Below are 16251 nucleotides of genomic sequence, written 5' to 3' on the forward strand. Positions count from 1 at the left end.
ATCTTTCTGTGCACATGCGCTTCTCGTGCGCTACACGCGTCTACAGACAGTTCACACACACACAATGGCTATCTCTCTTAAAGGAGCCATACCCCATTTTCACTCGTTACAGACACTTGTCAGATGTTATTTTAGAGAGTAGGCATGAGGTTGACTGACTGTTTACACAGCACAAAAGCGCGTGCTCGTACGGGCATGACGTGGGGCTGATCCGCGAATCGCAGCACATTATGACAGATGACCAATCAGAGCCTCTTGAGAGCGGGCCTTTCAGAGGAACTAGGAAATATATCAGTCGTTTTCATGTTAGCTGAGTAGCTGTATATAATCAAAGTGAGATTTCTGAATGACGTGATTTCCTTTAAGTGAAACATGAGCACACATTGCTTTGCATTTTATTAACACAACCAAGCCTTGAAATGATATTCTGAACCACCCCTTTAACTGTTAACGAATAAAGTTATGGTAACTAATGACCTTAACGTTTCTGATGTTGATTGTAATGCAGTAATGTGCTCCTTTAGCTGCTTTCAAACAGGAATTATTGTGAAACTTGCTATACAAATACACATGGATTGAAGTAGTAAATCTCACTTCTTCTTCTTTTGTTGTTGTTCTTTCTCCTGTGCTGTAGGAGGCGCTGCAGTGTGTCAGTGAGCTGAACTGCTCGTCTCTGCTCTCGGTGTTCGTCCGCACAGGAATCGAGTCAACTCTGGAGAGAAGCACACTCGCTAGGGAACACCTGGGTTTACTGTTTCACCAGCTGCTCAAAACACAGACACTAACAACACAACAATACTACAAAGGGTGAGAGGGCAGATCAACACACACATCAGTAGCTGTTTCCATCCACCTATTTTTATATGCATTTTGGATGTTGAAGGAAACGCAAAGATGCACATAAAAAAACATACGTGCATAACTGAGTAGGATAAACTTTTATTCGATAAGAAAAGATGCGCATAAACTATGATGGAAACACTTTTACGGAACAAATACCAGTATGTGCATTAAAAAAAGTCATGTGATTTTGTTATAAGAGATCATATGCATGCTGGGGCGGTTTGCTGCCGAGTGTGACGCGGCTGGGATGAGAATCAGCAGCTCCGAAGCCATAATACTCCACCGGAAATAGGTGGTTTGCCATCTCCAGGTTGAAGGAAAGTCCTTACCCCAGGGGGAAGAGTTTAGGTATCTTGGGGTTTTATTCACGTGTGAGGGAATGATGAGATTGACAGGCGGATTGGTGCAGCAGTAATGCGGTCAGTGTTTCGGTTCGTTGTGGTGAAGAAGGAGCTGAGCTGAACGTTCCTGCTCTCACCTATGGTCATGAGTTTTGGGTCATGACTGAAAGGACAAGATCTCGGATATAAGCGGCTGAATATGTTTATTCGCAGGGTGGCAAGGCACATTTTAACTGTGCGTTCACACCGAAGGTTGTGAGAGCATCAAAGGTCGCTCTGGCCGCCCTGGCGACATCGCTGTCTGCCTTCAGCTCCGAGAGGCGAGAGCGTCAAAATTCTCTACATTGATGTGGTATTTAAAGGGGCCGTTGCAGCATATCAGTTACTTTCCCGCAGAAAACATGCTTTCTAGAGTGAAAATGTTGTGCATTTCTTATCAAACTCATTTAACAATGGAGGATCAAGTTACATGTGGTGTGGCTTTGCTCCACCTAATTTTCCAATGTATCCATGTGTCTGAAATATCCTGAAGCAGCAATAGTTTTGTACTGTCGCATGAGATTCACGCTTTTTTAAAGATAAATATATATAACATTAATGCACATCAGTAACTCGCTACTTATTTAATGCATGTTCCTGTAAGAAAACATTACAAATAATTGGAAATCCGGCGACCGCAATAATCAAACCCTTGGGAACAACTGTGGTCGGAACCAAAGTTCACAGTGACCGTGTTTACTGGACTCCTCTGAAGCGGTGGACTTCTTCAATCTGATTGCTTGCTGACGAACCGCGTCTTGGCTCATTACTATAAAGTTAACTTGATTTCAACTCTCCTCGACGCCCACACTGGCGAAGAAACGCTGCTTTATTCGCACGTCTTTTATGCGATATCCCAGTTTTGCACATACATTTAATTAGCATTTTTGGATGGAAACATAGCTAGTGATGTGTACATGTTAATACAAGATGTGTGTATGTTTGTTTGTGAGCGTGTTAAACGTAATGTTGTCATAATAGTGGTTATAATAATAATAAACACTGAGGTTTTGATGTTTTTGAACTTGAGGTAAAATTGAGGTATTGAAAAAGCTTTAAAAGTCTGAAGCTGTGGAATGTGAATTGGTGTTTTTGTTTTTTGGTTTGGGGTTATTATTATTTATTTATTTATTTATTTATTTATTTATTTTTCACCTAACTTGTCTGTGGTAATTTTTGGGTTATATAATGTAAAATCTTAAAAAAGACTTTAAAAAAATAATAAAGATGTATAATAATGATGTTGACAAAAACTATAAAAAATTTATGTTTCCAGTAATATTCATTCATTCATTTTCCTTTCGTCGTAGTCCCTTTATTAATCCGGGGTCACCACAGCGGAATGAACCGCCAACTTATTAACACATGTTTTACATAGCGAATGCCCTTACACTACTGACAATTTAGCCAACCCAATTCACCTGCACCACATGTCTTTGGACTGTGGGGGAAACCGGAGCACCCGGAGGAAACCCATGCGAACCCAGGGAGAACATGCAAACTCCACACAGAAACCAGCAACCTTCTTGCTCTGAGGCGACAGCACTACCTACTGCGCCACTGCGTCACCCCTTTCCATTAATATTTCCAGCATAAATGTTTTTATCACACTGCCCATTTTTATCTAACACCTTATTTTATATGTTATAATATTTTTAATATTCGGTGTTGATCTAATACTCAATTAATATAATATAATGCAATTAATATAATATATAATTTGTTGTTATATTGATAAATTATATAGGATATAGGAAAAATGCTAAAATAAACACTTCAATACATAACATAATAGCATAACTTTATATAAAATACTACATTTATATGCTGAAGAATTGATTTAACACAACTCACCATACTTGTTTCTATCTTTTTTATAAATGCAATAACAATATATAAATGTGTGTGTGCGTGCGTGTGTGTATTTAAATAAATAATATATTATAAATAATAGTAATGTTATAAGAATGTAAAGTGTATATGATAAATATTTAATATATACAATTTTATCCACTTTATTTATAATAAATAATAACCTAAATGCTTTATTTTGTTAATTTGGATGTTTAAGATTTTAAAATATTACCTACAAAGAAAGGTAATTATTTACAAACTTCCTGTTTTTTATTGGTTGACAGAACAAATGCAGTACAGTCAGCTATTAAGTAATAAATATATTAATAAATTTTAATATATGGTTGAAGACAGAATTATTTTCCCTTTAAAATTAAATTTCTTCAAATAATTCCCAAATGCTGTTTAACAGAGAAAAGATTATTTTAAATAGTTTTTTGGTTATTTGTGTGTGGGTCAGGCTGATGGAGGTGCTGGAGGTGGCGGAGGACATGGCTATAGATATCCCTCATATCTGGCTGTATCTGGCCGAGCTGATCTGCCCAATGCTGCATGAAGGAGGCATTCCCATGGGGCCACTTTTCAGGTAAGAAAACACACTGTCTACACTACACGACAAACATTTAAACTCCGCCAGATAAAGGACAACAGCCAATCACATTACTTTTCCAGTGTTGCAAAAATTTGATTGGCTAGCATCTGCTCTGGGGTATTTGCATGGCACGATCTAACTGGCTGATGATTTAAATTCACTGTGAGTTCATGTGAATCGATCAGTAAGTTTACATGGACGCCAATAATCAGATTTTAATACGATTAAGAAAATACTCTGATTAAGAGTCTACCATCTAAACAGTGATTTTCGATGAGCTTTTTGCAACAGGATAGTCAATACACACACGGCTGTTTGACACTATTCTCTGCACCTACCGAGTCAGGGAAGGAGCACAGACACACTTCATTAATTGCAGTTTTTTTTCCCCCATGCCGTATCAAATTCCATTTAAACAACACTCTTCCAGCAGTTCATACTCGTATCCAATATATTGTTCGTCACGGGGGGCATGCATGAAAGGTTTCTGAATGAAAGTGAAAGTGCCAAACTGCAGTTAAAGTCGACAAATTAAAAATGAAACTCCCGAAATTACATGAAACTCCGGACGAAACATAAATGCTATAACATGTCAAACGTTATTCAAAAGTAATCCACTAGGATTTTGGATAAGGGATTGGATTAAATCTTGAAAATGGGTTTATCAAAAGAAAAAATGCATTACATAATCGGATTAGATTACGTAATAATCTTGGTTTTGATCCTGATCAAACCTTTAGTTTGGGTTTTTCAGACCTTTTTTCAAACCGTCTGCTAGTTATTTAATTTTCAAGATCGGAGGTGAACTATCTGCTGCTGCTTTCAGTAGTATGGCAATAAATGACATGTGAAATGTATTTAAACACACACGGGGAGCATTTAACCCTGAATAAAGCACATAATCAGCACCTGAGGAGATCAATGCCATATTAATTCTTGCTGTTGTTTTGCTGCAACGATGCAGAAATAGAAACTGTTTCTTTAATAGAAATTTTGCCTGATGATTAGTACAAAAAAATTCTTTTAACATGGAAAAGAGAGCTTTTATTGTGTGTTATTGAGTGTGTGCTGTTCTGCAGGGAGCTGAGTAAACCTCTGCTGCCGCTAGGGAAAGCTGGAGTCCTGCTGGTGGAGATCCTCAACCAGCTCTGCAAAGGAATGGTAGGAATGAACTAGTGATGTGACATTGTTAAACGAGGCTTTGAAGCATGTATCAAAAAAAAAGATACGTCTCGCAGTGAAGCAGTGTGCTGGAGCTTGATTTGTTTTGCCATAATCACGTAATCAGTGACGTATGAAGCTTCATTCTCACCTATACCCACGTGACCACTTTGAATTTTGACATTAGGCGTCGATTACATACATTTGTACCGTTTCAAAGCACTGCACCGGTCCCACGCACCAGTAATTCAACTTAAATACAATAATAATTAATAGTAAAAAGCTTTTGGACCAAACTAAAGAGTGATTAGCGTATTGTTTACAACTATTTTTAAAGAAGACCACTGCATATTGTTGTATAGTGTGTAACTGAGGCCAGCTGGCGAGCGCGGTGTTGAAGCCTCACTCCCATAGCCTCCTCCTTAAGCCTGGTTTATACTTCTTCGTCAAGTGTTCGACGTGACCTACGGCACATGCAACGCGCGTAGCTGTGCATTCATACTTCTGCGCACTGTTTCTGTTGCTCTGCAATACACTTCGGAAACGCTAGTTGGCAGTGAGGAGTTTATGTTCCTCTGTGTCGAGTTTCTTCGCTGGTGTTTTGTTTTTTCTGAACGCTTCCTTAATGTACAAGCGGTTTAAACTCATTTTGAGGCAGGAACCGGCGGACGTGCAACAACTTTAGTTGTAAGGTAAACCCAAAACAAAATTTAATCTGGAGCTCCTTCACGGGACTCGACACTCGATGGGACTAAACACTCGCTCCAACGAACTCACACGGCTCTCGGTCCCGCCCACACTCATCAGTGCTACCAAGCCGACCAATCACAGAGCTTGCGCTACGTGTCGTTGTGTAGTTACATTTTTTGGGAGGTGCACGATTGGAAAGCGATAAGCGTAAATACTTTTACATCTTGTCTAAAATACTTTTACAGTTTTTCACGTAAAAAAAACTACAGTAATTGAGTAATATTGTAAAATATCTATTGTTGCATTACTACATGAATGAGTTGGTCGGTTGTAAACGTTTGACATTATTGCAACACAGTGCTTTCCCACACTTAAACCAGCAGGGGTCCTCGTCGAGCTCTGATTTGAAAAGCTTCAAGTAATGAAACTAGATCACTAGAATGAACACATTATCGTTCAGTTGTTCACCATGTGCTGCAAACCTCTTATTGATAAAAATGAAATTAATATAAAGGTTTTTTTTAGATGTTAGTATCAGTATTGTTAATTTTTGGGATATCTATAAGATAGTGTGCTCTAAAACAGTGACAATTCACATTTAGAAAATATAAAACCGATATAAACATGTAAAGCTTGCAGTTTGTCTAAATGCATAAATTTTTTTGTCGTCATCTCATACTTCAGTTTCTCATCAAATCTTCCGGCCAAGCAAATGCTCTATAGTATCTGACGAGCCCCGCCCCTTTGTTCTCATTGGCTGTTCATTTGATGTGCTTGAGATCAACCATTCTCACTAGCAGAGCTGTGATAAAACTAAATGCCATTGTCCGATTGTTAAAAGGGGGAGGAGCTACTCTATGCCCTGCCCTCTCTTGATGTTTTGTTTGAGATTACGTCAAACATCGAATTAAAAAAAATGCACATTTCAAAGCACTTCACAGGACCTTTAATAAGCAGGTGTCATACGGTCAAGGAAAACCTGGAAGAGTCATGGAGTTTTGACGTGGCATTTTCCAGGCCTGGAAAAGTTTTGGAAAAACAGACCCACAGGTTTTGGTAAAGTCATGGAAATTACATTTACATTAGTCGTTTAGCAGACGTTTTTTTGTCCAAAGCGACTTAAGCTGCGTTTACACTAGAGCTTGTGAAATTCTGTCGTACTACTCTGCGAAAACGGGTGGGGTTAAACAATATGATTAGACGTTAATAAAAGTGAGCGATTGCTCCGTATTTTAAATGTCTTATTTTAAATTATTTTCTATTGGTCTAATGCAATCACGTGATACAATTTTGCAGGTAAGAATTCACCAAGCTTGAACTTGCGAATATTTGTTTCTGGTCTGCCCCATTCGCATGCCTATGAATGGAAGTCTATGGAGCGAAAAGTGCAGTGTGACCGCAGCTTTACAATAGAAGTAGTTTTACCTACTGTTACTAGTTTAACAAACTATAAGGAATATCTAAAATTAGTTTGACAAATATCTGTATAATGGAATGGAGGTTAGATGATTTCATATCCAAAAACCTGGTCTCACATCATTAGTGCTGTGTTAGCATCAGCTATTTTACATAGAAATAAAATAAATTGAAACTAGCGAGATTGTTGCGTGTTTTATGATATGCTGTAATAAATTTAAACGTTCATTGTTTTTCCTATGATTTACCACGTATATGTAGATATGAAAACATTAGGTCATGAAAGTTGGCTTGAAAGTCCTGGAAAAGCCATGCAACTTTTGTAGTAAAACCCTGAATAAGGAATAATGGTTGTGTTGTGTTCTCAATGCTTGACGTTTTGGCAATATAATAATGTAGCTATAGAAAACAACAAAATATCAACTAAAATAAAAACTAATACAAACAAATGTAGTCTGCATCCAGTAATAATGCACTCATATAAATAAGGAAGAGTATTAGCGGAAAAAAGTGTATTTTGTGACACCATAGACTTTATTTTGTCCACATCATACATATTGTCATAATGCACAGCCCTACACACAACCCTGACGCACAACATTGCATATGAAGCTGTTAATAGAAAGTATTGAATGTGTTTTCTGTGATGGTCAGAGTCATAAGAAGGCCGGTGTGATGTGGAGAGAAGCTGGACTGAACTGGAGAGAGTTTCTGCCTGACGACCAGGACGTCAACAAGTTCGTCACCGAGCAGGTCAGACCTATTAATTATTAATCAGAGTTATTGATAAATGATTATTCACTATTATTAATGTTCTTATATGCTGTGTGTGTGTGTGCGCGCGCGTGTGCGTGTGTCTGTGTGCGCATGCATTATTTTGTTTTGTGTGTATGTATGTGTGTGTGTGACTGCATGTTTGTGTATGTGTATTTTTTTGGTGTGTGTGTGTGTGTGTACATTTTTGTGTGTTTGTATTTGTGTACATTTGTGCACATTTTTGGCATGTCTATGTGTGCATTGTGTGTGTATTTGTGTGTTAATGCATGTTTGTGTGCATGTGTTTGTCTGGATTTGTGTGTGTGTGTGTGTGTGTGTGCGCATTGTGCATGTTTGTGTGTTGTATGCTCATATGGTGTGTTTGCGTGAATGTGTGCACATGTTTGTTTCTATGTGTGTGTATGTGTTTGTTTCTGTGTGTTTGCATGCAAATGTGTGAATATGTGTGCATACGATTGTTTCTGCATGTGTGCGTGTGTTTGTTTGCATACATGTGTGTGTGCACGCATTGTGTGTGTGTATGTGGTGTGTGTTGCGTTATGAATGCATGCGTGTTTGTGTGTGCGTGTAGGCTGTGGAGTTCACAGTTCTGGGTGATGAGTCTGTGTTTGAGGACAGGAAGTCGTCCCTGAGTCCCGCACAGATCTCTGCAGAGCTGGAGCGCCTCCTGCAGGAGAAAGCAGATAACCAGAGGATCCTGGACTGGCTCGAGGTACCAGAAAAAACTTCTCATCTCAGACAATGGGTGGTGCTAGAAGGGATACAGCTCCAGCGAGAAGTCAACGAGAATTATTCATGCTATTTAATAAGTTACTCATTAAATTGTATTTTATTAACATCTACCTTTAACCCAACCCTAAACCCAACAATCACAGTAATTTAAAAGAGTAATTATGCTGAGTATTATTCATATTATTTATTAAATTACCTATTAAATTGCATTTTATTAACGTCTACCCCTACCCAAACCATAAACCCAACCATCACAGTAATGTAAAAACAGTGATTATACTGACTGTTATCAAAGTCCCTTTAAGACAAGTCATTTCACTCGGCGGCCATCTTTAAAACGCCTCTCGGGCAGTATGCTCAGGCATTTTGTCTGAATGGGGAAACATCAAATTCTTCAAAACCACTTGCCAAGCTTACGATGACATTTCATGGTACGAATAACCAATCAAATTAAACAACAGCTGTCTCTTTAATTTCACTTCTAAATGTTTTGTATCACACAAAATCTGCAGAAACTCGCGTCTGGTCCGAGCTCCTCCCCCGGAGAATTGTCATTCTATAGCGATCGCTGATTGGCTACTGTACTAGAAGGCGGGGCTTCATTCGTCATATTAGCTGTGTCTTATTTCAGAGGTTGCAGACTTCAAAGGTGAGTCCTTCGAAGTTCACACAGGCCGAACCGAGCGCTTTGAAATGAGACGATCTAGCCTACAGAGGACCAATCTCGTCCCCTAGCAATCGTAACAGCTGCCATTTATAAGCGCTAATTAAAATTTTCAAAATGATTTTAAAACCTATATTAAGCGATCTAAAGGGAAAACAAGGCTTATAAAAGCTGGAAATATATTTCTTTTGATCCATACGTGTACACACAAACATGTAAACTGTCTATAAAATCACTCTTAGTGTGTGTAGTAAGACATGTCATACTCTTTTAGTTTTTTAACATGCGTTTACATCCACGTAAAATAAACCTAATTCATACATTTAATCCAGAGTTTTCTTTTAAAAGCGTCCTGCCGTTATCAGCGCACAATGAATCTTGGGACAATCGAGGCTGCGATGGATCCACCGGTTGTGTCCTTCATTACCTGTGAAACGAAGGAGCCTTAGAATGTTTTTGAAATGAGACAGCCTTCATTGCGCCGCAATGACACAGCGCACTTCTAATGCATCCTTCGGAGGATGCAGCCTCTGAAATGAGACGTAGCTATTGGCAGTTACACATTTCCCCATTCAAAAGTATACGAATGGCAGTCTTTGCTATTATTCATATTATTTATTAAATTGTATTTTATTCATGTACCCCAACCCAACATCCAACAATCACTGTAATGTAAATTTATGAATTATTGTTGTACAGTGTCACAAGAATTATGCTATTGTGATGTGTTTATCCACAGCTGTATCCCTTCTAGACATTACCTGGACCAAAGAGCATTGACTCACCTAGAGGCTATTAGGGAAACAGCCATTAGATGCTGCTAGTGTCATGCGGCGGCCATTTTAAAATGAAAATTCCAAAGGTTAAAACAGCACGGATACCTAACATTAAACAGAATGAGTTAAAATATTGAGTTAAATATGAGTTAAAATGAGCACATCCCCTTTGAAGAGTAACATTTTAAAACAATATCCCAATGAAAATGGACAATTTTCAAAATGTTGACAAGACTAAGTTTAATACTTCTGATATCTAAAATATCTGATTCACATATAACATAAATAAGGTTAACTAAATAACTTAATTACTATTTATTTTTTTGTTTAACTCTAATTGGCGTCAAGCAAAAATGAGTATATAAACAAACTACATTATCTGGTAGTTTGTGGCCTCCATGACTTTTAATGGCAGCATTAAAAATCATGAATTAAAATACATATAAACTAAATAAATAAATAAATTTGGAGAAAATAGCTTTTTAAATAAAACTTTATTAGTCTTTTTTAACAGACAACACTGGAAAAATACTATGTACTATTATAATATAATACTCCAGCAAAAAGTACTGTTAATCTGTTATCAACATCCCATTTTGAAACTGATGTTAATGTCATTTAACATGTCAGTATTAATATGTAATATGCCAGTGCGTAAACTATTCAATTAAAGTCATTTAAAGTAATTTCACCTAAATGTGACAGTTTCAAGAAAACAAATATGGTTAATAAATGAAACATCTGTCAAAGAAACTATTAAAAGTGCTGATGATCACCAGTCTATGATAGTAACTGTTGTATTGTCGTCTTTCAGGTTGTATCTCAGCTTTAATGCGCTTTTTAAATAAATAAATAAAAAACAAGGCAGCTGCTTGCCATCGCAACAGCAATAAGATCCAATAGACGGCTGATCGCTTTCACTCAAGTGGCGGAATCGCTGGGCGCTGCTCTTGGAATGAAATATCTATTGAGTGTCGCCTCTTGGTGATTCTAAGCTCTTTGCCTGAACTCAGTTCTCGGTTCCTCATAAATGCTTCTCATCACTCTTTCATTGCAAACATTTTATAAACACACACAAGAGACGTTTGTGAGTGAATGCAGAAATAAAAGCTTCAGATTAGATTTCTTTCATGTGTTTTTTTTTTTTTCGTCTCCATTCAGGCTAATCTGGACGAGCAGCAGGCCACGTCTAACATGCTTGTGCGCGTGTTGATGACCTCCGTCTGCCAGTCCTCCATCATCTGTGAGTCGCTCCTAACATGTTTAAAGTTTGCATGAAATCTAAATTTGCAGTATAAAGCACATTTTTAGGCGTAATGTGAACAATTAATGAAAAAATGACCATTGTTTTGGTGATCTTTAATCAAAATCTGAAGCTGTAATCAATTATGAAACTTAATTTAGGAATCTCTTCATCAGCAAAGCAGAAATGATGTTTTAAGTGTTCTATTTCTATAAAATCCTGACCGATGAATTAACGCTGTCATACTCGTGTCCTTTTCCAAGGTGACAATCCGTATAAAGTGGACACGACAGAGATGATCCAGCGGGCGAAGCTGCTGCAGCGCTACATTAAAGATGAGCAGAAGGAGCTGCAGGCGCTCTATGCTCTACAGGCACTGATGGTGCAGATGGAGCAGCCACCCAGTGAGTGCACTATACAATAATGCACATATGGACTTGTGCACAAATATCCTTATACACTTATTCACTTACACACTACAAATGTGTGCATTATATACTATGCACTTACACACTATGCACTTATGCACTTACACATTATGCACGTATACACGTACACATATGCACATATGCACTTATTCACATGCACATATGCACTTATTCACTTACACACTACACACTTTTCACTTGCACACTATATACTATGCACTTACACACTATACACTATGCACTTACACACTATGCACTATGCACTTACACAATATGCACTTATGCACGTATACACTTAAACACATGCACATATGCACTTATTCACTTACACACTAGGCACTCACACTATACACTATGCACTTACACCATATACACTGCACTTACACAATATGCACTTATGCACGTATACACTTATACACATGCACATATGCACTTATTCACTTACACACTAGGCACTCACATTATACACTATGCACTTACACACTATGCACTTACACATTATACACTTATGCACGTATACACTTATGCACATGCAAATATGCACTTATTCACTTACACACTGTATTTACTCAATATGCACTTATGCACATATACATTTATACACTCATACACTATATACTTATACAGTACGTATACACTTATGCATATATGCTCTTATTCACTTATACACTATACGCTATGCACTTACACACGATACACTATGCACTTACACACTAACACTATACACTTATGTACGTATACACTTATGCATATATGCTCTTATTCACTATACACACTATACGCTATGCACTTAACACACTATACGCTTATGTACGTATACACTTATGCATATATGCCTTATTCACTTACACACTGTACACTATGCACTTACTCACTATACACTATGCACTTACACACTACACACTATACACCTTATGTACGTATACACTTATGCATATATGCTCTTATCACTTACACACTATACGCTATGCACTTACACACTATACACTTATGTACGTATACACTTATGCATATATGCTCTTTTCACTTACACACTATACGCTATGCACTTACACACTATACGCTATGCGCTTACCACTTTACGCTATGCCTTACACACTATACGCTATGCGCTTACACCTTTACGCTATGCACTTACACACTATACGCTATGCACTTACACACTATACGCTATGCACTTACACACTATACGCTATGCACTTACACACTATACACTATGCACTTACACACTACACACTATACACTTATGTACGTATACACTTATGCATATATGCTCTTATTCACTTACACACTATACGCTATGCACTTACACACTATACGCTATGCACCTACACACTATACACTATGCACTTACACACTACACACTATACACTTATGTACGTATACACTTATGCATATATGCTCTTATTCACCTTACACACTATACGCTATGCACTTACACACTATACGCTATGCACTTACACACTATACGCTATGCACTTACACACTATACGCTATGCGCTTACACACTTTACGCTATGCACTTACACACTATACGCTATGCACTTACACACTATACGCTATGCACTTACACACTATACGCTATGCACTTACACACTATACACTATGCACTTACACACTACACACTATACACTTATGTACGTATACACTTATGCATATATGCTCTTATTCACTTACACACTATACACTATGCACTTACACACTATACGCTATGCACTTACACACTTTACGCTATGCACTTACACACTATACGCTATGCGCTTACACACTTTACGCTATGCACTTACACACTATACGCTATGCGCTTACACACTTTACGCTATGCACTTACACACTATACGCTATGCACTTACACACTATACGCTATGCACTTACACACTATACGCTATGCACTTACACACTATACGCTATGCACTTACACACTATACGCTATGCACTTACACACTTTACGCTATGCACTTACACACTATACGCTATGCACTTACACACTATACGCTATGCACTTACACACTATACGCTATGCACTTACACACTATACGCTATGCACTTACACACTATACGCTATGCACTTACACACTATACGCTATGCACTTACACACTATACGCTATGCACTTACACACTTTACGCTATGCACTTACACACTATACGCTATGCGCTTACACACTTTACGCTATGCACTTACACACTATACGCTATGCACTTACACACTATACGCTATGCACTTACACACTATACGCTATGCACTTACACACTATACGCTATGCACTTACACACTATACGCTATGCGCTTACACACTTTACGCTATGCACTTACACACTATACGCTATGCACTTACACACTATACGCTATGCACTTACACACTATACGCTATACACTTATGTACGTATACACTTATGCATATATGCTCTTATTCACTTACACACTATACGCTATGCACTTACACACTATACACTATGCACTTACACACACTACACTATACACTTATGTACGTATACACTTATGCATATATGCTCTTATTCACTTACACACTATACGCTATGCACTTACACACTATACGCTTATGTACGTATACACTTATGCATATATGCTCTTATTCACTTACACACTGTACACTATGCACTTACTCACTATACACTATGCACTTACACACTACACACTATACACTTATGTACGTATACACTTATGCATATATGCTCTTATTCACTTACACACTATACGCTATGCACTTACACACTATACGCTATGCGCTTACACACTTTACGCTATGCACTTACACACTATACGCTATGCGCTTACACACTTTACGCTATGCACTTACACACTATACGCTATGCACTTACACACTATACGCTATGCACTTACACACTATACGCTATGCACTTACACACTATACACTATGCACTTACACACTACAAACTATACACTTATGTACGTATACACTTATGCATATATGCTCTTATTCACTTACACACTATCGCTATGCACTTACACACTATACGCTATGCACCTACACACTATACACTATGCACTTACCACACTACCACACTATACACTTATGTACGTATACACTTATGCATATATGCTCTTATTCACTTACACACTATACGCTATGCACTTACACACTATACGCTATGCACTTACACACTATACGCTATGCACTTACACACTATACGCTATGCGCTTACACACTTTACGCTATGCACTTACACACTATACGCTATGCACTTACACCACTATACGCTATGCACTTACACACTATACGCTATGCACTTACACACTATACACTATGCACTTACACACTACACACTATACACTTATGTACGTATACACTTATGCATATATAGCTCTTATTCACTTACACCACTATACACTATGCACTTACACACTATACGCTATGCAACTACACACTTTACGCTATGCACTTACACACTATACGCTATGCGCTTACACACTTTACGCTATGCACTTACACACTATACGCTATGCGCTTACACACTTACGCTATGCACTTACACACTATACGCTATGCACTTACCACACTATACGCTATGCACTTACACACTATACGCTATGCACTTACACACTATACGCTATGCACTACACACTATACGCTATGCACTTACACACTTTACGCTATGCACTTACACCTATACGCTATGCACTTACACACTATACGCTATGCACTTACACACTATACGCTATGCACTTACACACTATACGCTATGCACTTACACCTTACGCTATGCACTTACACACTATACGCTATCACTTACACACTATACGCTATGCACTTACACACTATACGCTATGCACTTACACACTATACGCTATGCACTTACACACTTTACGCTATGCACTTACACACTATACGCTATGCGCTTACACACTTTACGCTATGCACTTACACACTATACGCTATGCACTTACACACTATACGCTATGCACTTACACACTATACGCTATGCACTTACACACTATACGCTATGCACTTACACACTATACGCTATGCGCTTACACACTTTACGCTATGCACTTACACACTATACGCTATGCACTTACACACTATACGCTATGCACTTACACACTTTACGCTATGCACTTACACACTATGCACTTACACACTACACACTATACACTTATGTACGTATACACTTATGCATATATGCTCCTATTCACTTACACACTATACACTATGCACTTACACACTACACACTATACACTTATGTACGTATACACTTATGCATATATGCTCTTATTCACTTACACACTATACACTATGCACTTACACACTACACACTATACACTTATGCACGTATACACTTATGCATATATGCTCTTATTCACTTACACACTATACACTATGCACTTACACACTACACACTATACACTTATGTACGTATACACTTATGCATATATGCTCTTATTCACTTACACACTATACACTATGCACTTGCACACTACACACTATACACTTATGCACGTATACACTTATGCATATATGCTCTTATTCACTTACACTATACGCTATGCACTTACACACTATACGCTATGCACTTACACACTATTCACTTACACACTACACACTATTCACTTACACACTATACACTATGCACTCACACACTATACACTATGCACTTACACACTATACACTATGCACTTACACACTACACACTATACACTTATGTACGTATAC

General features: G+C 37.9%; 1 protein-coding gene across 1 annotated transcript in view; it reads left to right on the top strand.

Annotated features, from left to right (window-relative positions):
- Positions 1-16251, top strand: part of wu:fb16f03 (eukaryotic translation initiation factor 4 gamma 1) — a 114105-nt gene that overhangs the window by 89824 nt on the left and 8030 nt on the right. Inside the window, exons 24-30 of the mRNA XM_056474039.1 lie at positions 635-807; positions 3538-3663; positions 4749-4830; positions 7591-7689; positions 8285-8425; positions 11047-11128; positions 11392-11532. Coding sequence (XP_056330014.1) covers positions 635-807; positions 3538-3663; positions 4749-4830; positions 7591-7689; positions 8285-8425; positions 11047-11128; positions 11392-11532 — 844 coding nt within the window. The remainder of the gene's footprint in view (positions 1-634; positions 808-3537; positions 3664-4748; positions 4831-7590; positions 7690-8284; positions 8426-11046; positions 11129-11391; positions 11533-16251) is intronic.

The sequence above is a fragment of the Danio aesculapii genome, chromosome 15, assembly GCF_903798145.1.
Source record: "Danio aesculapii chromosome 15, fDanAes4.1, whole genome shotgun sequence".
Taxonomy (NCBI): domain Eukaryota; kingdom Metazoa; phylum Chordata; class Actinopteri; order Cypriniformes; family Danionidae; genus Danio; species Danio aesculapii.